At 45.5% G+C, this 25,357-nt stretch overlaps 1 protein-coding gene across 1 annotated transcript in view; it reads right to left on the reverse strand.

Annotated features, from left to right (window-relative positions):
• Window positions 1-8,546: 8,546 nt before the first annotated feature.
• Window positions 8,547-25,357, reverse strand: part of CRCP (CGRP receptor component) — a 37,252-nt gene continuing 20,441 nt past the window's right edge. The window contains exons 5-6 of the mRNA XM_074263968.1: window positions 14,226-14,283; window positions 8,547-9,076 (exon numbers count right to left, since the gene is read on the reverse strand). Of these exons, the coding sequence (XP_074120069.1) occupies window positions 8,936-9,076; window positions 14,226-14,283 (199 nt within the window). The 3' untranslated portion in view covers window positions 8,547-8,935. The remainder of the gene's footprint in view (window positions 9,077-14,225; window positions 14,284-25,357) is intronic.

The raw sequence follows: 25,357 nt of genomic DNA on the forward strand, positions 1-25,357 counted from the left end.
AGTCTTCTCATCTGTCAAATGAGGGCCCTGCTAGTGCCTACCTCACAGAGCTATGAGCATCGGTGAGATAATGTCTATAAAGAGCATCACCAACTTTAAAGGGCTCTATTAATGTTAGCCATCGTCAGCATTTGTGTAAGGAACTTCCAGTGTGAAAACTCCCTGTACCAAAAAGCAATAAATGGGTAAATGAGAAGCAAATGAGAAACCTCTCATTTTATGGTCTGGATAAGTGACTTGTTCAGGGTCATACAGGCAATATGGGTCAGAGGCAAGGCTAGAAACTCATCCTCTACGCCAGGTCAGACCACATTCTAAAGTTAAAGGGCCTTCCTCACCACAGCCTTGCAAGGTAGGTCTTAACAGATCTCACCTTAGACACTCACTGTTTTATCCTGGACAAGTCACTTGGCAGCTTGGTTCCTCAGTTTCCCCATTTGCAAAATGAGGGTAAGAAAACTCACATCTAATATGTGATGATCTATATATAATCTAATATGTCATAACAAAAATAACATAATAATATAATAATATTTTCTAGATGGGAAATCAAGGACCTGAGAAATCATGTGGCTTGTCCAAGGGAAGCCAGGGAGTGTCAGAGCCCATATTTGAACCCAGGCCTTCCTGACAGCAAATCTCAGGCTTTTTCCACTCCTGCACCTCCCCAGGGACTAATCAGAAATGCCTGAAGGGAAGAGCACTGAGGTTTGGCAGTGGGAGTCAGTTCCAAAAGCCCTTACCCGACCCAAAGATTTCACTAACTATGCAAGAGACATGTTCCCTCATTAACTGCAGGGTCCAGAGGGAGACACGGAGAAAGAGGCTCCATTTCAGCTGCTGGGAGCTTCTCATCTAGTCTTCCCTCAGCATTGCTTAAGGGCCGAATGTTCTCTCCCACTTTCCTCAAGTGAAAGGATTTCTAGGTCCTAGGGAACACTCTCCCTCCTTCCCTTTCTTCTTTCTTCTTCCTCCTCCTCCTCTTCCTCCTCTTTTTTCTCTCTCTCTGTCTCTCTGTCTCTGTCACTCTCTCTGTCTCTGTCTGTCCCTGTCTCTCTCTTTCTCTTTCCTTTCCTGTCTCTCCCCTTTTTTTTCCCTCTCTTTCTCACTGTCTCTTGTCTCTGTCTCTCTCTTTCCTTTCCTGTCTCTTCCTTTTTTCTCCCTTTCTTTCTCACTGTCTCTTGTCTCTGTCTCTATATTTGTGTCTCTCTCTGTTTCTCTCTCTGTCTCTCTGCCTCTCTGTCTCTCTGTCTCTCTGTGTGTCTCTTGTCTCTGTCACTATATTTGTGTCTCTCTGCCTCTCTATCTCTGTCTCACACACACACACACACACACACACACACACACACACGAGTCCATCAGTTTTCAGTTCAGCCAACTTTTTCCATCTCTACGGGAAGAATCCCAAGTTTCTGTCTGAGCTCCCACAAGTGCTATTGCTCCCTTCCCTCCTTCCCACCAGCCTCGTGAAGCCCCAGTGACGTGGCTTGCTTTATTCCCAAGCAGACCGTGCAGCAGCCAGGGCCAGCGGCCTATCACTCGGAAAACCCGGATGGCTGTGAGACAGCTTCGATTCTAGCACCTAACTTCAATCTCCCCCAGAATGACTCTCCGGTTTCCTAGGCCCCTGATGGTGACCTTACCAGTTGTTATTATTTCTCCTCCCAATAACATCTATATTATCAGTAATACAGATTTATGATTACCAGTAATAACTACTGTTGGAAATAATATAATTTATAGCTAATATTAACAGAATTAATAAGCATTTATAATAATGGCATCATACTATATATCATACTAGTAATAATGTATTATACTAATCATTTTGTTATATACTATATACCAAAGCTTCTTAAACTGTGAGTTGCAAACCTATTAGGGTCTTGTTACTGACTGTGGGGTTTGCAAAATTATGATTGTCAGTTAGTGTTTGATTTAAAAACCTATTTATGTACTCCTATATCAGGGGGAATGCAAAAGTTTCATATGGCCAAAAGGACTCACAAGTGGGAAAGGTTTAAGAAGCTGTGCTTTACTATATGTACTAGATTAAGTATTATACTAATATTATGATATATATTCTATGCTACCCTATATATACAATATATTGAAGTTTCTTCAACTATAGGTTATGTATATATTAAATTAAATATTATACTAATATTATGATATATAGTATATGCTACCCTATCATACAATATATCAAAGTTTCTTAAACTATATTATATATAGTATATATTTTAATATACACTATATTATATATAGTATATGTTAAATATATTATATTATATATATATAGTATTATATATAGTATATATTTACAATATATAGTATATATATTATACTACTACTAATATTATTATGCTATATTATTAACAATAATTATTGGTAATTATTATCTAATACTAATTATTATCAATATTATTGATGATAATAATGAGGAGAAGGAGGAGGAGGATATAAACAACACTTTTAGGTTTGCAAAGTGGCTAACCTGGCTGCAATGACAAACTCACCTTTCACCCATCTTGAAGCATCAATGGGTGAGCCAACAGTGGTTTTCTGAGATTGTTGGTTGTTAATCAAGAGAAACTCATGCTTGTGGCCTACAGAAGTCAAGAAGTTCTGGCTCTTCTGTTGTCCATTGCAGTAGTAAAGAAATTGACTTTTTAAAAAGTCCAATGGCTTCCCTAAAAAGTGGTTCCAGAAAAGGGGATGACCAGTCCCGAGTGTCGTGGGATGTAGGGAGGGGTGTCCCGAATTTAATTATCCCTTTAGTTGCCATTGAAGCCCGTGAGGGTAGACAGCTAATAAATGCCAGCCAGAGCCAGGGCTGGCACCTGTGCTTTCTGCCACAAACCCAGCTTCCTTCCACTCTCCAAATCTCCAGATACTCTTCTATTGCTCTCTCCCTATCAGGTTCTAAAATACCTGTCCAGCCTGGGGACTTGAATCGCTTTGTTATCTGTGGCTTTTTTTTAAGGTTATATTGGTGACTTTTATTTTCAAGCCACCAATTCTTTCTGGATATTCATTTTTCCTGGGTAGCCTTCCTTTGTAACCAACTTAAGTAAAACCAGGAAGTGTGTGACTGTGTATGCACCATTCCAAACCCATAGTCCTCCACCTCTTCAAGGAAAGGTAGAGTATTTCCCCATCTCTGCCCCAGGTTGGCTGGGTTTCTATCAGATCCATTGCACTTTTCTTTAAGCCATAGTAAATATTCAGAGGGAATAAGGACCCTTAAAGGTGCTGGGGTCCTGTAGGAGATGAGAAACTCCAGCCCATTCCAGATGTCCTAAGAGGCTACCGTACCGCTTCAGAGTTCCTATTCCCCAGGTCCACTGCAACGGCATTTTACAGGACACTCAAGGAGTCCCCCAGAAATGCTTAGTAGCTCACAGATGACAACCCACATCAAAAAGAGAAGCTGGAACTTGTCCAGATTGGCTCAACCCCCAACTGCTCAATCATAGTCTCAGCCTCAAGGAGACAATGAGAGTATTGATCAGGGAATGAGACATCAGAAGCCTGGGGGATTCTGGGGACACGGAGTCGTCCCTCAGGACCTCTACATTGAGCCCAGGCTGCAAGGGCCCCGCAGAGGCCATGGGAGCTTGCCAAGGCCTCCTTATCCAACACAGATCTTACTTAAGTGGCCCACGCCATTTCCCCCATTTCCCTCCCATCACTCCTTGTCAGCAAACATTTTTTCCAAACGCACTCACTTGGATCCCACCCACTGGCATATGCTCCTGGCCCGCTGCCTCAACATGGAAGCAAGGCCTGGTGGGGCTGACTTAGGCAACTGTCTCATCCAGATCTGGGGGACTCAAGGCGGGGTGAAGAATCTCCCCTCGCTCCCCTTTCATCTGCAAAAGCGAGCAGCCAGGACATTTAACCAGCTAGCTTCTTAGGTCTTCAGTTTTCCATCTGCAAAATAGCCAACAGATCCCCAACCTTTGCTCCCTTATAGAACATGGGGTTAGTGCAAAGGGGATACCAAGGAAAAAGCAAAAACAGGCCTGCCCTTAGGGGGTTACAATTTAATCAGGAAGACCCCATCCAACATTGGTTGTATTCTCTGATAAATATTGAGATCTATTGAGACTTGTTGCTTGGCAGGTCGTGAAAGAGCTTCCAATAGCCACTAAGTCACATAATTATGGGTATTCAGTAGGTGCTTTGTTTTTGCAGCCTAAAGGGATGCAGTACATTCACTGTTTCCTCATGTTGATCACCAGCTGTGAGCTCCTAACAGGTATTTTGCAGTGTCATAGACTTGGTCCTGAATGGAAACCCTGTTGGCTCCCATAAGCCCATCTCTTGAGTCATCCATGTGTTTGAAGGTCTTTGTTCCCACAGGATCCGCTGGGTGCTCATGAGCGTCTCCATCGAAGGCTCTTGGCCGGCCCTAATACATCCCAGGGGCTTCATGGGCTGCATCTAGAAGTGAACTCCTTCTGTTCCATTCCACGAAGCCCATGAATGGAGACCTGTTGCTGAGCTTTACTACTGTGGGCAAAATAATGTTTGCTCATCCAGAAAGAATTTCGGTAAGCGCTCGACTTCTGTCGCGTGTTCTAAGAATGACTCCTAATCCTCCTCCTTTTTTTGTGTTAACAGGGAAGCAATATGCACACACAGTGGTTAAATCAAGGTAACTGGAAAGAATGACAAAATAATAAAAATCTAACACTATGAAATTATAAAGACAAATTAAAAAAAAGAGATACGAGAAGTCTATATCCTTCTACTTCTTTGTGGGAATGATACCGATACAGAATACTGTAGATATGTTTTTTTGCTGTTAGTTTTGCTGAAGTTCTTTTTTCTTTCTCTTTATCCTTTTGTAAGGGATGATTCCCTGGGACATGATGAAGATGGAGATATAATGGGGAAAAAAGTTGATACTATCCACCCCCAGGGAAAGAATTGATATTCAGAAGTATACATAATATGGTTTTACTTATATTTGTAAATCTGTATTAAATGGTGCAGGGTAAGGAGGGAAGGAAACAGTTCAGAACTTAAAATGTAACAAAGAATATTTTTTTTAAATTATAGCTTATTTTCAAAATATATACATGGATAATTTTTGACATTCACCCCTACAAAATCCTGTGATCTATTTTTTCCCCTCCCTTCCAAGTGATCCAATATATGTTAAACATGTGCAATTCCTCTATACATATTTTTACAAATGTTATGCTGCGCAAGAAAAATCAGATCCTGGGGGCACCTAGTTGGTGTAGTAGATAGAGCACCAGCTCTGAAGTCAGGAGGACCTTAGTTCAAATCTAGCCTCAGACACCTAACACTTCCTGGCTGTGTGACCCTGGGCAAGTCACTTAACCCCAATTGCTTCAGAGAGAGAGAGAGAGAGAGAGAGAGAGAGAGAGAGAGAGAGAGAGAGAGAGAGAGAGAGAGAGAGAGAGATCAGATCCAAAAGGAAAAAAAAAACAAATAAGAAAGAAAACATAATGCAAACAAACAGCAACAAAAAGAGTGAAAATGCTGTGTTGTGGTCCACATTTAGTTCCTCTCTCTGGGTGCAGATGGCTTTTATCACAAGACCATTGGAATTGGTCTGAATAATCTCATTGTTGATGATAGCCATGTCCATCAGAAAAATAATTTAATTTTTAAAAAGGGATGATGATAGAAGGAATTCTTATTCTAGAAGGTTGCCTTAGACCAGGGTCTTAAACTTTTTCCACTCACAACCCTTTTTTGCCTGAGAAATTATTACAGGATCCCAGAAATATAGGTATATAAAACAGGTATACAAATCAAACATTTACTGATAATAAATCACAATTTCACAACCCTCATATTCAGTTATAAGACCCTTTAAGGATTGCAACAACAATTTAAGAAGCTGGACCTTAGATGGTCACCCTTCCAGCTGTCCCACTCTGAAGCTGCTTCTGTTACGCCAAAAAGGGATACCTAGAAGGAGAATGACATGCTGCCATTTTCCTCATGGATCTCTTCCTTTCCCTGTTAGACTCGACTCTTTTCTGGATAAACGAAGAGCTAGCCCACCCCACCCCCCAGACAGCAGAGGCGATTTGCCATAGTTCCAGGGAGTTGGGGGAATTCTAACCCCTAATCAGCCTTATTTCCATTGTGCCATATTATCTTCTCCAACTTACTTTGGGGAAAGGGAAAAGAGGAAGAAGTACCTGGATTTACAAAAGCTAACGGCCTCAAAGATGGCGTCACAAGTTCCTGAATACTTTCCCTATTTTTATATCTATTGTTCTAAAAAGATGGTATTGGACTAGTTGATTCCTAAGGACCCTTCTACCCTCAAATGCCCTCTCCTACAACTGGATCTTTGTAAATGAATTCAATATACAGCAGTTAGGACCTCACTGCTGACAAAACTTCTGCTAATGGCTCCCAGAAATATCTACTGTTGCCCTTCTGTGGGATTTCTTTTTTCTCTCCATCCAGGAGCCAACTACTCAAGAGTTATAGGGCTTCCCTGGAGCCTAGCGGACAGTTGGAAATGATTTATCAATCAATGGACTGGGTGCTAAAGGAGGTCGCCTTCAGTAAATCACCTCACCCAATTGAATTCTCTGACAAGGACACTGGAGGCCCAGGCTCAATGTACCAGACAAACTGACACAGATGAATCCCTTGCTCGCTTCCAAGGTGACCATAGCTGGCTCAGCTTAATCCTGGAAGGGGACCATACGGCCGAGTCCAGCCAACAGGAACCAAAACGGGGAACTGCTGCCTCATCCATCTTCGGGATAATGACATTAAAGAGAACCTCATAGGAAAAGGGAGGTGCAAATCCGGAGTCCCCACTCAGTCTGAATACCTGTGGCGAAGGCTCACGTGATAATGACCCTAATTTGGTGGTTCCCATTCAGTAATTCCAGAAAAGAGTTTTGGACTAAGCCAAAGGACCCAAGTTTAAATCCCCTTGTCTATAAAATGAAGGGCCAGACAGCTCAGTAGACAGAGAGCTAGGGCTGGAATCAGGAGGACCCGAGTTCAAATGCATCCTGGGATACTAACCAGGTGGCCCTGGACAAATCACTTACTCTCGGTTGCTCCATCTACAAAATTGAGCTAAAGAAAAAGACAGAAAGCTATCCCAAAACCTTTGCTAAGAAAACCCCAAATGGTGGAATCAATGAAAATAATATACGCAAAGGGGTATAAGCTGTCTCGGGTAATGAGGCTAATGTGTGGAGTGGCTAAGTCTTTGTGACAAGGAAAGGTCTGGAGCTAGACTGGGAATGACAAGGTCCTATGGCAGAAAAACAAAATGTGTGAATTAAACTAAATTAAGAAATAAAATTAAGATGAGGTTGGCCCAGATGATTTTTACAACTTTTTATTTATATAATTTTCCATTCTAAACCTATCCCACCTTCCTCCTCACTTACCCCATCCAATAATGGCTTGCCATTATTTATTTTTTAAAAATTAAAAAAAAAAAGGGGGGGGGAAGCGTAAAACTAACCAATACATCAATCAAGTCAGACAGCACAGGCAGTGATCCACCCCACAGCCAAGGATGGAGAGATGTAGTTTCTCTTTCCCGGCTCTAATTTCTACGACCCCTGTGTCTGGCCCTTAAGCTGAAAACCATCTTTTCTGCTCTAATTTACCTGCTGGAGAAGCAACAGAAAGAAACGGATCTGAGTTCAAATCTCAGCTCTATGGTCTGGGGCCATTGATTTTTACCTCTCTAGACCTTAGTACTGCCAAATGAAGGGGCCAGAATGGCCGGCCCCTGCTGATCTTCTGACTCCAAATTGGTGATCCTGGGGAGACCCCCCCAGGGGTAGGGGTGGGGGGCTCTCAACTCCTAAGTCTTAAGTAGGGCAGTAAAGGTACAGATCTCCAATCAGGCCCAGAAACAGGATGGAGGGCCCTTTAAAGGCAGCTGGTGGGTCCTTCCCCCTCCTCTGTTCCTCTCCAGATAGAGGCTTCCTACACTTAGGTCACATTCAGGACGGGATGCTGGATGATTCACTGACAGATGTGGTCACAGCATCCAGCTGTTTCCACTTAATTGGGTTTTTTATTGTTGTTAGAAGGTTCAGACGGATGACGAAGAACGCTGCCCACCTTCCACGGAGAACTGCCGGCCTCAGGGTGCAGGAGGAGGCAGTTTTGCATGTGGGTCAGTGGGGGAATTTGGTTTGCATCCATGTTACCAAATGTTAGCTTTTTTGTTTTGGGGGGGGAGAAAATATAGACTTGTTAACTGAATAAAATTTAACAGCCCCCCAAAATAATAGAAAAGACAGGGTTCCTCCCTGGGCAGCACAGCTCCAAAAACGAAGGATTAAACTTGGAGTAATGATTTGCTTGATACAAGAAATCCCTCTAGCCCAGTGCAGTGGATCAGCCTAAGGCAGACAGAGACTACGTGGCCTCCGGTGGGGTCAGAGATGGGACTGGAACCTAGGCCTTGGAAGCCAGCTCCCTCACCCAGAGCTGCCTCCCCTGAAGGAGCCCTGACCTAGAGACAATAAAATGAATTTAAGAAAAAGGCTGGCTGCAGAGACTGGGAAGAATTTTTTTTTAATTATTCATTTCTTCTTTTCTTCTTTATGGTTCTCTAACAGAATAATAACATAGCCCAGAGAGAAACGCAGCTTCCCCCTCCACAGCGCTTGGAAGCGATTAGGAGACAAGGTCCTTTGGGGGAGAGAAGCAAATGAAAGCATTTAGGACCTCACTGCGGGGCTGCAACGAGACAGCCAGAACCGTGGCCCACGGGGCTTTATAGATTGTGGCTCTCCCCTTCCTTCCCTTCTCAGCTGCTGCCCAGGATCGCTTCCCAGGAACCGCCTTCTCCCTGGCTCTCTGCATGGGAACATCTCTTGCCAAGTGGGGCGAGATCAACAGTTCTGAATGTCTTTGGAGACTCTCGGCGCAGACCTGGGGCCAGCAGTTACTCGGGGTCCCCTTCGTCCACTGCCATGTCCTCAGGCTTGGGCCCAGCCTCAGGGTCCCCAGGCAGGATGCTGGTGACGGTCTGTAGGAGGTCCTCGATCTGCTCTTCCGTCAGTCTTTCTTCACTTTCTTCCACCATCTGTGGAAGAAAATCCACCAGCCTGTTAATAAGGGGCAGGGGCACCGCGGGCCAGGGGATAGGGGAAGGTCCCAGAGGCCTGGGGCTGTGATGGAGGTCACTCTGGCTTTGTGGCTGAGGAGGCTCGGCTGCCCAGCTCTTCCTGAATCCAAGCATGGGGATCCATTCAGGAAGCCCCCCTGCCTCTCAAAGGGCACCAGATTTGGGAGAGAGGGAGCCCTGGATTCAACTCAGCCACTCAGTGAGCTCTGTGACTCTGGGCCGGTCATTCCTCTGGGGGTCTCAGCGATCCACAAGATGAAGAAGGCCCCAAAGACCCCTCAGCTCTAAAGCCGAGGCACCAGAATCGGTACTACCGCAGAGACACACAAAGTGGATGAATCAGTTACTTTGATAAGAGCGGGGAGAGCCTTAGGTAGAAGGATACCTGGGAGGTCACGGTAACAGTCAGGGAGAGAGGGGACCTGGATGGTGTGGAGGCGGGAACCATAGAGGCAATGCGTGGGGAGGCCGCGTTCAGCTCTTGCCAGACAGGAAGGCTGGGAAGAGGGGAGGTTTATAGGGGAAAAGAGAAGGCACTAATATCTACAACTGGGCCTGGACACTTGGCAGATAAGAAGTAGACAGAAGCATATGTGGAGCCGGGGGGCCTGCTGCAGGCCCAGTCTGAGCCACAGAAAGGGGAGCCGCCAGTCCCAGATCTCTCAGTGAGCGCAGGCAGAGCGGAGATCCTAGGAGGAGCAGCCCCCACGTCCTCCCAAGCTTTTCTGGCTGGGGGAGAACAGTGCCCTCTCAGACGACTTCCCATCCTGCTCTGGGGGGAAAACCCCCACCACAGATCCCTTTCAAAAGCTGAAATGGCCCAAAGAAAGCTCCGAGAGGAGCAGACACTCTCCCAGGAAGCCTTAATGTCAGTGAAACAGAATAATATAATAATCAGCTAGCACCAGTGCTATTCCCAAGCCTAAACAGCGGGACGGGTGGTCAGGCTTCTTTCCTCTCATGGGCCCCGTCCCAGGACACAGAGGCTTGGACCCCCCAGAGGCTCCCACGAGGCTTCTCTTATCGCCCCCCCCCCCCCCGCCCAGCTCACTGGACACATGGTGTTTATTCTCTCCACGCTCATCCCCTGTTGTAAATAAATAACAATACGTCCTGCTCTCCAGCTGCAGAGAGGGGGCCGAGCTGTTCCAGACTAATGGAAACCAGGTCTGGACTTCGACACAGAACACAAAGGTACCACACACACACACACACACACACACACACACACACACACACACTCTCACACAAGTATCCACAATCTCTCCTGTTTGGAGAGACTTCAAAGTGTCAATTCACTCAGCCTAGAAATTGTAATTGAAATAGAAAAGGGCATAGGTTTTAATGTGGGGAAAAGACAGCTTAAAAAAAATCATCTTTTTGAAAAAGATCTGAGGTTCTAGCGGAAATGAGGCGTTGGCCAGGTGTCCTCCCCCAGAACTCCTTTAAGAATAATGCAGATGGAGCAGCTAGGTGGCGCAGTGGAGAGAGCACCAGCCCTGAAGTCAGGAGGACCCGAGTTCAAATCTGGTCTCAGACACTTAACTCATCCTGGCTGTGTGACCCTGGGCAAGTCACTTAACCCTAATTGCCTCAGCAAAGAAAAAAAGAATAATGGAGATTGGCCATACACATTAAAGGCTCTATAAAGAGGAGAAATGACCTCAAAAAAACACTAGTGGGAACCCCCAAAAGAAGGGGTTCCTCATTGGAGACACAAGGAGGGCCAGGGGGCCTGTCCCCCCCCAGTCCTGTCCAGCTCTGCAGGAGGAGGCAGGACCCATGGCAGCCCCATCCAGGAGGCCAGGGTCTCAGCCTCAGCATCAGACACAGGTGGAAGAAGGGTAGAAAATGCAATTATTAAGCACCTACTGTGAGCCAAGTACTATGCTAAATGTTTCACAAATACCGTCTCACTGGATCTTCCCAACAACCCCGAGGATGCCAGAGTCATTATTATCTCCACTTTATAACTGAGGAAACTGAGGCAAATTCAGAGAAAAGGATCTGGTCCTGGCTCAGCTTCTGAGGAAAAGGCCTCCAGATTCCAGATTCATTGTCCTTCCCCCAGGTGAAAGTCTCCTCCCCACTAAACTCTCTGAGGCCAAAATGAGAGGCAGAAAGAAAACCAGAAAAGATCCAAAAAGAACCTCAAAATGGGCCCTTGGGAGGGGGGATGGGCGTGCTGCTGAATGAACAATGCCTTTTAAAAAGCACCAATAAACTGATTTTTGAAGAAAAAGAGCAGCAGCTTTCTCCTATTGTCTCAAAATCCAACAAAAAAAATCCCTGAAAAGGTCCTTCTAGGTCAACCAGATGGCACAGTGCGGAGGGCGCTGGGGCTGGAGTCCAAAAGACCTGAATTCAAGTCCAGCTTGGAACACGTAGCCGTATGACCAGGTTCGGCTTCTTTAACTTGAAAATGGGGAAAATAGCAGAAGCTCCCGTTATAGGGAGATGTGAGAATCAAAGAGGGAGTGATATTTCTAAAGCACCCAGCATATGCGGGTACACAGTAAGTGCTTAATAAATGCCTGTTTCTTTTCTTCCTAGACAGAGTGATGACTTTAGCAAATAATTTCAATTCAATAAGAAAAATACGAAATAAACAGTTGTTACTATTATTATTATTATAACCTTGAGTGCTGACTTCGGTTCTGGTTATGTAACTGGAGCGGGACTGGAACACCCACAATTCCGAGGTCCAAAAGACACAGACTAGACTCTCCCTGAAATCCAAAGATCCACAAGTTCTTTGCTTCAGGGCCGGAAGGAACCTCAGACCCCCTTCAGAGCAGTCCCTTTTCTTTGGAGATGACCAGGTCACTGAAGGCCACAGAGGCAAAGTCCAAGGTCACAGAAACAATTAATTTGGGAGACCCGGCTTCCCGACACCAAAGCCTAAGCTCCCCCGCTAGCCTAGGTGGCCGTCAGCATCCCCAGTGCCAGGCACTGGGGGGGCCGCTGGATACACAAGTGTTCACAGCCCGTCTCCAAAGAGCTTTTGCTCTCCCTGGGGGCAAGAGGATCAAGGGATACTGGACATATCAAGAGGGAAGTACCAGCGAGAGAGCGGGCAGTGAGAAGCCAGCGCTAGGAAAAGGGGCACCTGAAAGGCCGCCAGGTACCAATCCCCAGCCCCTTTCCATTTTCCATTTTCACAGAAGAGATTTGTTGTTTTTCAGTTGTTTTTAAGCCCTTGTAACCCCATGTGGGGTTTTCTTGGCAAACTATGGGAGTGGTTGGCCACTTCCTTCTCCAGCTCATCTTACAGATGGGGAAACTGAGGCACACAGGGTCACACAGCTGGTGTCTGAGGCCAAGTTTGCACTCAGGTCTTCCAGGCTCCAGGATTGGCCCTCTATCCACTGCACCCTCCAGCTGCCTGGGATGGAATGAATTAACTCTTTGCTAGCGGGCAAGTGAGGATGTGTAAGCAGTTGTATTGCTGCTCCCGAAAGAGAAAATTACTAGCCCAGTGCAAAGGAGAGACTCTCCCAGAGAAGGGGAGAAGAAAAGAGAGAGCATCTCTCATAGGGGAAGGAGGGAAGAAAGAAAGGAGGGAAGAAAGAAAGAGGAAGAGAGAGGAGGGAGGGAAGGAGGGAAAGAGGGAAAGGAGGGAAAGGAAGGAGAGAGGGGGGGGAAGGAGAGAGGGGAGGGAGGGAGGAAGGAGGGAAGGAAGAAAGAGAGGGAGGAAAGGAAGGAGGGGAGGGAGAACTATAGGGGAATGAGCTGTCGGGACTGGAGGCAGAGAGGCTGCCGGCCTGCTCCGGCAGAGGGGCTTTCCTCAGCGGGGTCTCCCTACCACCGGGGAAGTCATGGGTCCAGCCCCCACCCTTCCCCCAAACACCCAACTCGCACGGCATTTCATGTGCTTTGTACCCTCCTCTCGCACTCTTTTCCCAATTTCAGTGAGGACAGAAGTGATCTCGGGGCGATTTAGAGAAGACCCAGAGAGAAAAGCTGACTCCAAACCCTGCTTCTTTCTCTCTCCTCCTTTTTCTGCTTTATTTTCTTCCCAAAGCTTCTGACGACCAGCGTGTGGGACGGTGACCCGAAAACAGCCTCATCTGGACTCCATCAAGGCCTCCATCCTGCACGCCCCAAGGGGATGCTGCAACACAGATGACATCGGACTTCCCAGCTCTGGAGCTCATCAGCAGACACTCCGGGGACCACGCCGCCTTCAGCGACATGTTTATTAGCGGCCACTGTGGGAGCCCATTCTGTCATTACATGGAAGGAGCCCGCCGCACTTGTGGGTCCCCAAGGCCTATTGCAAGCCAAGTCGACTTCTGAGACGTCAGTCAACTGACCCGGCTGCTTTTAACACCCTTAAAAAGGTCCCCATGAGGACAAATCGAGGCTGCCTAGTGCAGGGGCAACAAGGCTGGATTTACCTTCAGAGGACACGGATTCGAATCCCAGCCCTTGCCAAGTAAGGGGTGCAACACACAGACACTGGGAGTCAGGAGCCCTCGATTCCAATCCTGCTTGGGATTGCTACTGGCCCTATGGCCTTGAGCAAGTTCCTGCTCTCAGCCTGGTTCTGTAAATTGATAAGGATGGATCCTTTCACGGGACCTTCAGGAGGCTCAGATGATAAAACCCTGTAGTGTTCGGCCAGCATTAAAACGCTAGACAAATGCTGACCAGTAGCGAGTACCTTGGCTACCTTCATGGGTCTCAGTCTCCTCCTCTGTAAGTCACATGGATTCTGACGCCCCTTTCCCACCTACACTGTGCCCTAGGATCCTGGCTCCTGCCTCCTCGGGCTTATCCTCAGCTTCTGGCTGATCTGGCAACTCCAAGCTCGGACAGGCCCGGAGCCACCTATAGCTGAAGGTCTCTGAAGTAAGAGATGAGAAGGGGCCCAGAGAGCTCCCACGGTCGGCCTCAATCTGCTTCTAAGCCACAGCCCACTCCCCAGTCCTGGGGCCAAGGAGGACCCTCAACAAAGACCTTCAAGAACAATTGCCTCAGAGACAACAGGAGACCTCTGCCTTCTCTGGGAAGCACCTCCAGTCTTCTGTGCTCTCGTCCAGCTCCAAGAACAGCCAACCATCCCTGTGCTCCTTCCCACCCTCCCCGACGCGGGCTCACTCACCAGCTGGATCTCCACGGCAGTCATGGGCCTATGGTTCAGCAGCTGCAGCTTCTCCGCCCTGTCAAAAGCAACACAGAAAAGCTCACGCTGCTGGAGATGCAGCTGACCTGGTCCCTTACGGTCAGATCTGAACTCAGATGGTGTTACTAGTCAGATACGAACTCAGTTAGTGCTACAGGTCAGAGACTAATTCAGTTAGTGCTACAGGTCAGATCTGAACTCAGGTAGTACTATCGGTAAGATCCCAACTCAGTGCTACCAGTCAGATCCGACGTCGAATACTACCAGTCAGATCTAAAAGTGCGATTATCTGGTATCTGAGGCTGGCTTTGAATCAGGGCCTCCTGACTCCAGACTCAGGGCTCCATCCGCTGGACCATCCAGCTGCCCAGCCACTAGCTACCATTTTCTGAGTCCTTTCCAACAATCTGGAGACGTCCCCTCCAGTTCTGGAGTTCCTAAGTACGCATTTGATGCCGCCCTCTCAAAGGGGGCCTGTTCAATTGTGGTAGGTAAAGGTATCTCTTTAATGCTGTAAGAAATGATGAACAAAGGACACCGGGAAGGATGGGAAGACTTATATGAACTGATGCAAAGTGAGTGAACAGAACCAGGGAAACAAGATGCATACGCAATGAATACAACAAAGCAAACAGAAAGAATTATAAGAATAATTACAATAGATAAATAATTAGATAAATAAACAGATAAAGAATTATAATAACAGCAACAGCAAACCTAGAAACCGAATGCTGTGTAATTAGAATGCCGGGGCTGGACACCAAAGCATGGTTAATGGGACGCACGTGCCCTCCTCTGCAGATGAAAAGGGCCTGGACAAGCTCTGGCATCAGGGGGCCTGGATTCCAGTCTCCCCGTTGTGCTTAACATCCGAATGACCCTGGGGAAAGTCCCCTCGTGGCCTGGACTTCATACACAAAATCAAGGGGCCTTTGGCCTCTGAGATCTCCTCTAGGTCTAGATGGGTGTGGGGGCGGGGGAATGGGCCCATAAGGAAGGATATGGAAAACGGCCCGAGCTGCCGGTCTGGAGGGATGCGGTCAGGTTTACTGTGCCTCTCAAATCCCACCTCGTGCCGGAAGCCTTCCCTGACGCCTCCTCGTCCCAGCGCCCCTCTGCTGATTCTCTTACTCGTCCTGTGTCAAACCCACCTTGTCTGTGCTCACACATGGCTTTTCTCATCAGACTGCACGCTCCCTGAGGGAAGGGCCTTTTTGGCCTCATTTGTAGGCCCAGCATTGGCCCCAGGAAGGCAATGTTTGCTAAACTGAACCAAGCATCCCAGAACATGCTTTTTCCCAGGTTGGGGAACGCTCCCCATAATAAAGAGACGGCTGCTCTCTTTCCCTTCTCCTTGCCCAAGTGAGAATTGTGCACCTGAAGAGCGTGAGACTCAAGCATCAGCTCTTGGCTGCGGTTTAGCCTAGCCTGAGAAGAGCCGAGGATATTCGCCCTTCTCCCCGCTCTGCAGAGGTGGGGAGACAAGGGAGCGGAGTATTGCTTTCCCCAATGGACACTGGGCAGGGGGACAGGTGTTGCTGAGCCGGTCCCTCCTTCCTCCTCCTCTTCTCACACTGACCAGGGGAGGGGGAAGGGATGCATGCAGAAATGAAGCTCATGCTTTAAGAAATGAGGTTTAAGAAAAAAAAAAAAAAAAAAAAAGATAGTAGACTAGGGGACAGCTAAGTGGAACAGTAGATAAGAACCCCAGCCCTGAAGTCAGGAGGACCTGAGTTCAAATTTGACCTCAGACACTTAACACTTCCTGTTTGTGTGATCCCAGGCAAGTCACTTAACCCTCAACTGCCTCAATAAAAGAAAAAAAAAAAAAAAAGGTAGAAGAAGAAGGGCTGCATCATTGTCATGAGAGGAGGAGGGCCCCACACTAACAATAATAACCCCCAGCATTTACAGGGTACATTAAGATTTGCAAAGTATTTTATAAATATCTCATCCTCATAACAATCCTGGGAAGAGAAGTGCTATTATTGTCCCAACAAGGGAGACGGAGATGAAGTGATACGGCCTGGCTCACACAGCTAAGTGCGTCTGAGGCTGGATCTGAAGTCGGTTTCCTTGACTACAGGACCAGCTTTCCATGCACTGGGCCACCTTTTAAACACAAACACCACTCCACACACTCTCTCAGTGTCTATCCCTCTCCCTCTCCCTCTTTCCCTCTCCTCTCTCTCTTCCTCTTCTTCTCCCTCTTCCCCTTTCTCCTTCCTTCTCTATCTCTCTTCCTATCTGTCTCCTAAAGCAGTGAGCTTGATTCTAAGAGAAGTCACAATACAGAAAAACCCTCTATTTAAGAAATTAAAGTCATCTATAGTTACATGAAAAAGTGCTCTACATCATTATTGATCAGAGAAATGCAAATTAAAACAACTCTGAGGTACCACCCTACCCCTGTCAGATCGGCTAAGATGACAGGAAAGATAATGAGGAATATTGAAGGGAATGTGGGAAAACTCGGACATTGATGCATTGTTGGTGGAGTTGTGAATGGATCCAGCCATTCTGGAGAGCAGTTAGGAACTATGTCCAAAGGGCTATCAAACTATGCATGCCCTTTGACCCAGCAGAGTGACTACTGGGCCTGTATCCCAAAGAGATCTTAGAGGTGGGAGAAAAGGGCCCACACGTGCAAAAATGTTTGTGGAAGGGTTTTTGTTGTTGTTGTTGTTGTTGTTGTTGTTTTGTGGTAGCAAAGAATTGGAAAATGAATAGATGCCCATCAATTGGAGAATGGCTGAACTAGTTTTGGTACATGAAGGTAATGGAATATTATTGTTCTATAAAAAATGATGAAGAAGCTGATTTAGAAAGTCTTTAGAAAGATTTGCAGGAACTGATCATGAACAAAAGCAGCAGAACCAGGATTATACTGTATACAGTAACAGCAAGGATGTCGTGACCAACTATGAAAGGCTCAGTTCTTCTCAAGTGGTTCAGGGATCCAAAGCAATCCCAACAGACTTTGGACAGAAAGTACCATCCACAGCCAGAAAAAGGACTAAGGAGACTGAATATAAATCAGTACATGCTATCTTCACTTTTTTCTCTTTTTTTTTAAATCACTCCTACGGTTTTTCCCTTTTGCTCAGATTTTTCTCTCCCAACATGATTCATAAAGCAATAAGTATTAAAAATAAATAAAGTGGAAGAAAAAAAAACCTCTTAATTTGAATCTTACTCAGTGCCTGCTTAAAAAAAGAATACCTTGTAGTTTAGATGATAAAAAAGAAAATGGCAAATGTTGGAGAGGATATGAGAAAACTGGGATACAAATGCACTGCTGGTGGAATTGTGAACTGATCCAACCATTCTGGAGAGCAGTTTAGAACTATACCCAGGGGCAGCTAGGTGGCGCAGTGGATAGAGCACTAGCCTTGAATTCAGGAGGCCCCGAGTTCAAATCTGGCCTCAGACACTTAACACATCCTAGCTGTGTGACCCTGGGCAAGTCACTTAACCCCAGCCTCAGGAAAAAAAAAAAAAGAACTATACCCAAACGGCTAATCAAACTGCACACAGCCTCTGATCCAGCAACACTGCTGCTAGGTTTATATCCCAAAGAGATCCAAAAAAGAGAAAGGGCTTATTTGTACAAAATATGTATAACAGGGGCAGCTAGGTGGTGCAGTGGATAGAGCAGCAGCCCTGAAGTCAAATTTGGCCTCAGACATTTAACACTTCCTGGCGTGTGACCCTGGGCAAGTCACTTAACCCCAATTGCCTCAGCAAAAAAAAAAAAAAAAAAAAGTACAGCAGTTCTTTTTGTGGTGGCTCAGAATTGGACATTGAGGGGGTGTCCATCAATTAGTGAATGGCTGAACAAGCTGATATGTATGAACCATACAAGAAATGTCAGGCAGGAAGGTGTCTGAAAAACCTGGAAAAACAGACTTTCATGAACTGGGGGAAAGTGACGTGAACAGAATCAAGGATGCCGTACCCAGTAACAGGAACGCCATTCAATAAAGAACCGGGAATGACATCGCTATTCTCAGTAACACAATGGTCCAAGACAATGCCCACGGACTAATGAGGGAGCACACTGTGCTTCTTCAGAGAAAGAATTGATATTGACCAAAGACGGATTTATTTTTCACTTTCTTTCATTTTCTCCCTTTTATTCTAGTCGTTTTGTACAAAATGGCTAATATGGAAATGCTTTACATAAATTGCACATGTATAACCTAAAAAAAAAAAAACATCTTATTTTCTCTCAAGAAAGCAGGAGACTTACATTTCTGGACATGGCCAATGTGGAAGCGTTTTGATGGACTGTGCATATTGATTATGAAAGGGTTTTTTTCCATGAAGGAGGGTGGGAGGAGAGAGAAAATAAATGCTTGTTAATTTAAAAAAAAATTAAACGTTTCAGGGAGAAAAAAGAACACTGGGTTGCAAGGCAACCGTTGCCTTCCCTGACAAAAATGGAAAGCATCAGCGGGATCATGGGCCTTGGGTTTTTTCCATTAGCAAATGGTTTCTGTAATTAAATTGCCAGGCATTGTTGTCTTGGTATTGTTGGTGACGCTGCATTTCTGATGTAGGAAAAATGATCTCATCTGATGAGAAGAAAAGCTGCTTCCTCCGTGTCACCTAAGAACTTAATTCTAAAAGATGGGCCTGTTTGCACAAAAGGCCACAAGAACCAAGCATGAAGGACATATGGCTAAGGCCACTGGAGAACAGACCTAAAAACTGCTTGGGCACAGGGAAACATCTCCCCCCTCGGTGTGCTGGCTTTGTGATTTATCTGATCAGGGAAGTAGGTACTGGCCTGTCCACTCCACTTCTCCCTGCTCTAGAAACTCCACTGGCTCCCTGTTGCCTCCTGGATAAAATGCAAACTCTTCCTCTTAGTGTTTAAATCCTTTCACAAAGTAGCTCTAATCTACTTGGCCAGTCTCATTTCTTATTTCTCCCCTTCCTGTGCCAAATTGCTCTTCTGGTGCAATTCCCCAGACTGAATCCTTCATCTCCCATCTCTGGGCCTTTGCACAAGTTGTGCCCCGTGCCCTGCACTCCATCCTCCCACCTCTCTGTCATTTCTTGGTACGGCTCCTCTCGCAGGCCACTTTCCACACAAAATCTTTCATGATTCTTCTGGGATCGGTGAGCTCTCCTTTCTCAAAGAGTTATCACTATGGATCTGCTTTCAGGTCCTGGCCTCCAGCAGAATATAATCCCCTTGAAGGAAGGAACTGTTTTTTCTTTTACCTCTAGATCCCTGATAATTGTAAAGGTCTCTGGAATTAGCATTAAAGGACCTGAATTCAACCCTCTCTCTGTCATCCAGCCAGCCAGCCATCTGTCCATCAATCTCCAACTCTTTTGTAGATATAGTTTGGTAGATAGACAGACAGACAGATATACATGGGGCTCCACACCCCCTCCTTAGCTCTTTGGCCCTGGCAGCAGGAGCAGCTTCAGGGACTGGAGGATGGGAAGTCCGGTCAAAGGAGCGTCTCAGGCAGGGAGCTTAAAATCCAGCTTGGAGATCTGCCTGTCACAAGAGGAGGGGACTTATAATCACGTGGATCTTCCCGTGGGCTGGGCAGACTGTGCCTAGGAGATCTCCCCCCTCCAAGGGCCACTTTTCCAGGGGCAGGTTGGCTCTGTGGACAGAGCACTGGAGGACCCGAGTTCAAATCTCACCACTGCCACTGACCGACTGTGTGTCCACGGATAAATCAGTAAATCTGAATCTCAACCATTCCCTCAACAAGAGCATTTGGTTACGTGCCAGACACAAGGCCCTGAGACCACCAATGTGAGTGTTTATGATCCACCACTTAGACACAACATGAAAAGGCCTGGAGCAGAATCCTGCCTCGGATCCTCCTCAGTGTGCTATTTAACCAGGCTGGCCTCAGTTTCCCCATCTGTCAAATGGGGCTGTTGGCCTAGATGGCTCCAAGGCCCCTTCTGGCTCTCTCCCCATGGAGATATTTAAACTGGAGGACAGGGCCGGGGAGCCTTCCCGAGAAGTGGGACCTGGAGTGTCGGGAGGATGGCCGAGGGAGCGGCTCCCCCTGGTGGCAGAATGGAGACTTGCATAAGCTCACCTTCAAAACCCGAGGTCTCGCCATAGGCCCGCTCCTCTGCCCCCTGGGAACCCCAAGTACAGCCTGGACCGGGCAGAAGGCGGCCCTCCCCCCACCCCCCGCGGGCTGAGCTCTAAACTCAGTGCGAAGCAGCAAGCCCACTACACACGAAGCTTTAATAGAGCACCTACTGTGTGCCAGGCACTTAACAACTCTTGTTTGGCTTGATCTTCACAGCGACAGGGGAGGCAGATGCCACTACTACATGATAAACTGGATTAAAACATGATTTATTCTGCAGCTGCCAAAAATACTTTTCCTACTGCACAAAATCTATCTCTCTGCTTCTTTCTACCTATCAATCTTTCCATCTCTCTCCTCCCCTCCCTCTTTCTGTGTCTTTTTGTCTATCCCCTCCACATACTCTTGACCCACTCTCTCTCCGTCTCTCTCCTTCCCTTCCTCCCTCTCTCTCCTTCTCCCTCCTCTCTTTCCTCCTCCCATCTTTCTGTCTACCCTCTCCACATGTGCTGTGACTCAGTCACATTCTCTCTCCTTCCCTTCCTCCCTCGTCTTTCCCTGTCTCTGTCCTCCCCACCTCTTCCTCCCTCTCTCCCCCTCCATCTTTCCCTTCCTCTCCATCTCTCCTCTTTCTTTCTCTCTCTCCTTCCTTCCTGTCTCTCTCTCCCTCCTTCTCTTTTTCCCTCCCTCCATCCCTCTCTCTTTCTGTCTCTCTCCCTCCCTCTCCCCTCTTCCTCCTTCTCTCCCTCCCTCCCTTTCTTGCTATCTCTCTCCATCTCTCCCTCCCTCCCTTCTTCTCTCTCTCCCATTTGACTTCAAGCTCCTACAGGGACCTCCATAATTATCTACCTTCCCAATCTAATTGCCCTCCAGCCCACCTCCTTCCCACCAGTGCTGAGCCCTTTGCTTTACAAGTAGCAAATGTTCAGGAAATGTGGGCAAATGGGGGACAGGGAAATGGGGTGTGGGAAAAGTACCTTGGTCCACGGGGGAGGAATCAAAAATGGCTCCCTGCCCACCCAGGCTCACTGGAACCTCTGGTTTCCCTTCAGCTTCTTCAGCAAGCCCTCCCTGGTCTCCTCCAGCCTCCCAAATTGTGCAAACCAAGGTCTTCTGACCTCAGTTTTCTGGGAGCTGGCCCCCCATTACAGAACATGCTCCTAGCAGGCAGGGACTGTTTCCTTTTTTGGTCAGTCTCAGCAAGGCCTCGGACATGGCGGTGGACTGAGAAATGTCCGCTGATCGACTGATGCTCCTCGGGCATGAGCAATTTCCTTCCAAAATACCTTAAGTAGGAAGTGGACTGAGCCAAGATTGGGTCTTTTTTAGAAAGTCTGTTGTTTGTTTTTTTAAGGAGAGGAGGAGGAGGGGAAGAGAGCCTGCCATCAGTTTGGCCTGGCTGAGAGTGACAGAGCCAGGGCCTGGTCCAGGCCGAGCACAGCTCCCGAGCTTGGAGGAACCGTCCAGGCTTCCCCAGGCTCGTCCTTTCAGACCCAGCGGGGTGTCTGCTCATCTCTGCTTACCCCTTCTCTTCCAAGGGAAAAGAAGAAATCAGCTGCTGAGCACGACCTCATGGAATCATAGATTTTATGGGGGGAAGACAGGAGAAGAGCCCCTGGACAGCACGAATGAGGCTCACTGCTTATCTGTAGAAGGAGGGAGACTTTGGGACATTGAGAGCTGGCCCCTACAGCAGAACCTTGCCAAGTACATCATTGGGTCACTATTATTGTATTGATATTTTGGGGTTTTCTACCTTTACTCCCCCAAAATCCATCCCTTTCTCTTCCCGATGCCAGAGGTCGTCTCTTGGAACAAAAAATGAAAAGAAAAAGAAGAGAAAGAAAACTATCCCTCAAACCAATTAAGATCTTGGGAGGCAATGTCATGACTGGAGCCAGAGGTTCTGGGTTCAAATCTCAGCTGTACTCTTTGCTCTGTGTGCAAGTCATTTAAACTCCCCAGAACTCGGTTCCTTCATCTATAAAACAAGAGGGTGGATCTAGGGCCCCAAGACCACTTCTTGCTAGATCTAGGATCTACTCGCCATGTCTGAGAGCATATGCAATATTCCACCCTCACAATCCCCCACCTCTGCAAAGAGACATGGGCTTTTCTTAACTCACCTCCAAAGCCCAGTTTAGTGACTAGTAACTACACAGTATTAAGTTTTATTTGTTTCCTTTCTATTTAACCTCGCAGTCATGGTGCATACAAGGCTCCCCTTACAAAATCCCCTTAATCTCTCAGAAGTAGGAGTCTCCAAATTTTTGGTAATTCCTATCACATTAACTATGAAAGGCTTGGTTCTTCTCAGCGCTTCAGTGATCCAAGGCAATCCCAATAAACTTTGGACAGAAAATGCCATCTGCATCCAGAAAAAGAACTAAGGAGATGGAATATAAATCAACACATGCTAGGTTCCCTTCTTTTGTCTGTTTTTTTCTCTCCCCTGTGGTTTTTCCCTTTTGCTCTATTTTTTCTGTCCCAATGTGATTCATAAAGCAACATGCATTAAAAATAAATAAACTAAAAAATAAATAAATTTACTACAATAAAAAAATTCCTATCACAACAAAATTCTGAATATCCATGGACAATATGCATAGAGTCATAATATATTCACACATATATTTATAAAGTATATACAGGTACACCGCAGTCATAATTATTTTCAGAGGAAAATTAGAAATTTGAAAAGGAGGAGCTACAGATGAAATACCTTCTGATCCTGGGGTCCAAAGCAATCCCAACAGACTTTGGACAGAAAATGCCATCCGCAGCCAGAAAAAGAACTGAGGAGACTGAATGTAAATCAACACATGCTACATTTACTTCTTTTTTCTGTTTTTTTCTCTCTCTCGTGGTTTTTCTCTTTTGCTTTGATCTTGATCTCCCAACATGATTCATAAAGCAATGCATATTAAAAATATGTAAATTTACTAGAAAAAAAAGACAGATGTATAATTTTTTTGCCTGAGGCAATTGGGGTTAAGTGACTCACCCAGGATCACAAAGCTAGGAGTGTTAAGTGTCTGAAACCAGATTTGAATCAGATCCTCCTGACTTCAGGGCTGGGGCTTTATATCCACTATGCCATCTAACTGCCCCTCAGATGTATCATTTTTAAAAACCAAGCTGTAAACATGGTAGATACACAGTTTCATAGGCAATCCTTTTTCTATTCTTTTTGTTCAGAAATTTATCTATGCTGATGACTGCCAAGCCTGTAATTTTTTTTTTTTTTTAAAGGAAGCAACTGGAATTAAGTGACTTGCCCAGGATCACACAGCTAGAAAGTATTAAGTGTCTGAGGCCAGATTTGAATTCAGGTCTTCCTGACTTCAGGGCTGGTGCTCTATCCACTGCATGACCTAGCTACCCTTAAGCCCATAATTTTTAAATAAATAAAATAATGAATTACGTAGGAGATAAAATGTCAGTAAAAGGAAGGAATTTTAAATTAAAAAAAAAAAATTCAGGAGGCTAAACATACCACAAAGAAATCAAGAGACAGGAAAGAGGCTGGGTGGGCTGCGCTCATATAATAAAAATGACAATTCTACCTAAATTGGTCTGCTTGTTCAGTGCCACACCAATCAAGCTGCCAAAACATTATTTTATAGTGCTAGAAAAAATAATAACAAAATTCATTTGGAAGAACAAAAGGTCAAGAATATCAAGGGAATTAATTAAAAAAAAAAAAAAGAAAAGATAAAGGAACAGGATTCAAATATACAAAAATAATTACAACAGTACTTTTTGTTGTAACAAAGAATTGGAAACAAGCCACTTGTTCTCTGGGGGATGAAATTCCACGACAACATGGTCCCATGAAAGGACTGCATCTGAATCCAGGCCCTGCCTTTACTACTTTGTGTGTTCTTATTACTTTAATAAGGGGGTTAGTATAAATAATCTCTAGGGCCCTTTCCAGTCCTAAGCCTATAATGTTATGATCCTAATTATGCTTTGCATTTTTTCAAGATGAACTCACAAAAGAAAGTCACGGGGAAGGAGCAATATTGGCAAACCCAAGAGGAGATGTTGGCAAGCCACTTTGGACTAAAATGAACACCAGTGGGGAGGGACTGTTTATATATCAATTGTTTATATAAGTCCTTAGTAGCTGAACTTTCCATCCCAATCATTTTACTGTGAATTCTTGTCTTAAAAGAAATGAAGATGAAAATGAAGATGAAGATAAAGAGAAGAGAAGAGAAGAGAAGAGAAGAGAAGAGAAGAGAAGAGAAGAGAAGAGAAGAGAAGAGAAGAGAAGAGAAGAGAAGATTCCCCGATTAAGAAAATCCAGGTATCTTCAACATAGGGAAGATCTAATTCAGTTCCAGTTGATCAATGACGGACAGAAACAGCTACACCCAGAGAAGGAACACTGGGAAGTGAGTGTAAAATATTTGCACTATTGTCTTTCTACCCAGATTACTTATACCTTCAGAATCCAATTCTTACCGTGCAACAAGAAAATTGGATTTACACACATATATTGTATCTAAATTATACTGTAACACATTATTATATATGGGATTGCCTGTCATCTAGGGGAGGGAGTAGAGGGAAGGAGGGGAAAATTTGGAAAAGTGAAGACAAGGGATAATGTTGTAAAAAAAAAATTACCCATGCATATGTACTATCAAAAAATTATCATTATAAAATTAATTATTTTTTCTCTCAATTTTTTCCCTTTTTGATATGATTTTTCTTGTGCAGCATGATAATTGTGGAAATATATATAGAAGAATTGCATATGTATAACATATATTGGATTACTTGCCGTGGAGTGGAAAAAAATTTGGAACCCAAGGTTTTGCAAGGGTGAATGGTGAAAATTATTTATGCATATATTTTGAAAATAAAAAGCTCTTAAAAAAAAGGAAAAAAAATTTCCAATTCCCAAAGTGGCCATATCTCAGTCTGTATCCTGAATCCATTACCTTTTTTGCCAAGAGATAGCATTCTATAATACTATTTTCAGGAATCACCATTGACTGTAATTCTGTAACACTGAGTCTT

The sequence above is a fragment of the Sminthopsis crassicaudata genome, chromosome 4, assembly GCF_048593235.1.
Source record: "Sminthopsis crassicaudata isolate SCR6 chromosome 4, ASM4859323v1, whole genome shotgun sequence".
NCBI classification, from domain to species: domain Eukaryota; kingdom Metazoa; phylum Chordata; class Mammalia; order Dasyuromorphia; family Dasyuridae; genus Sminthopsis; species Sminthopsis crassicaudata.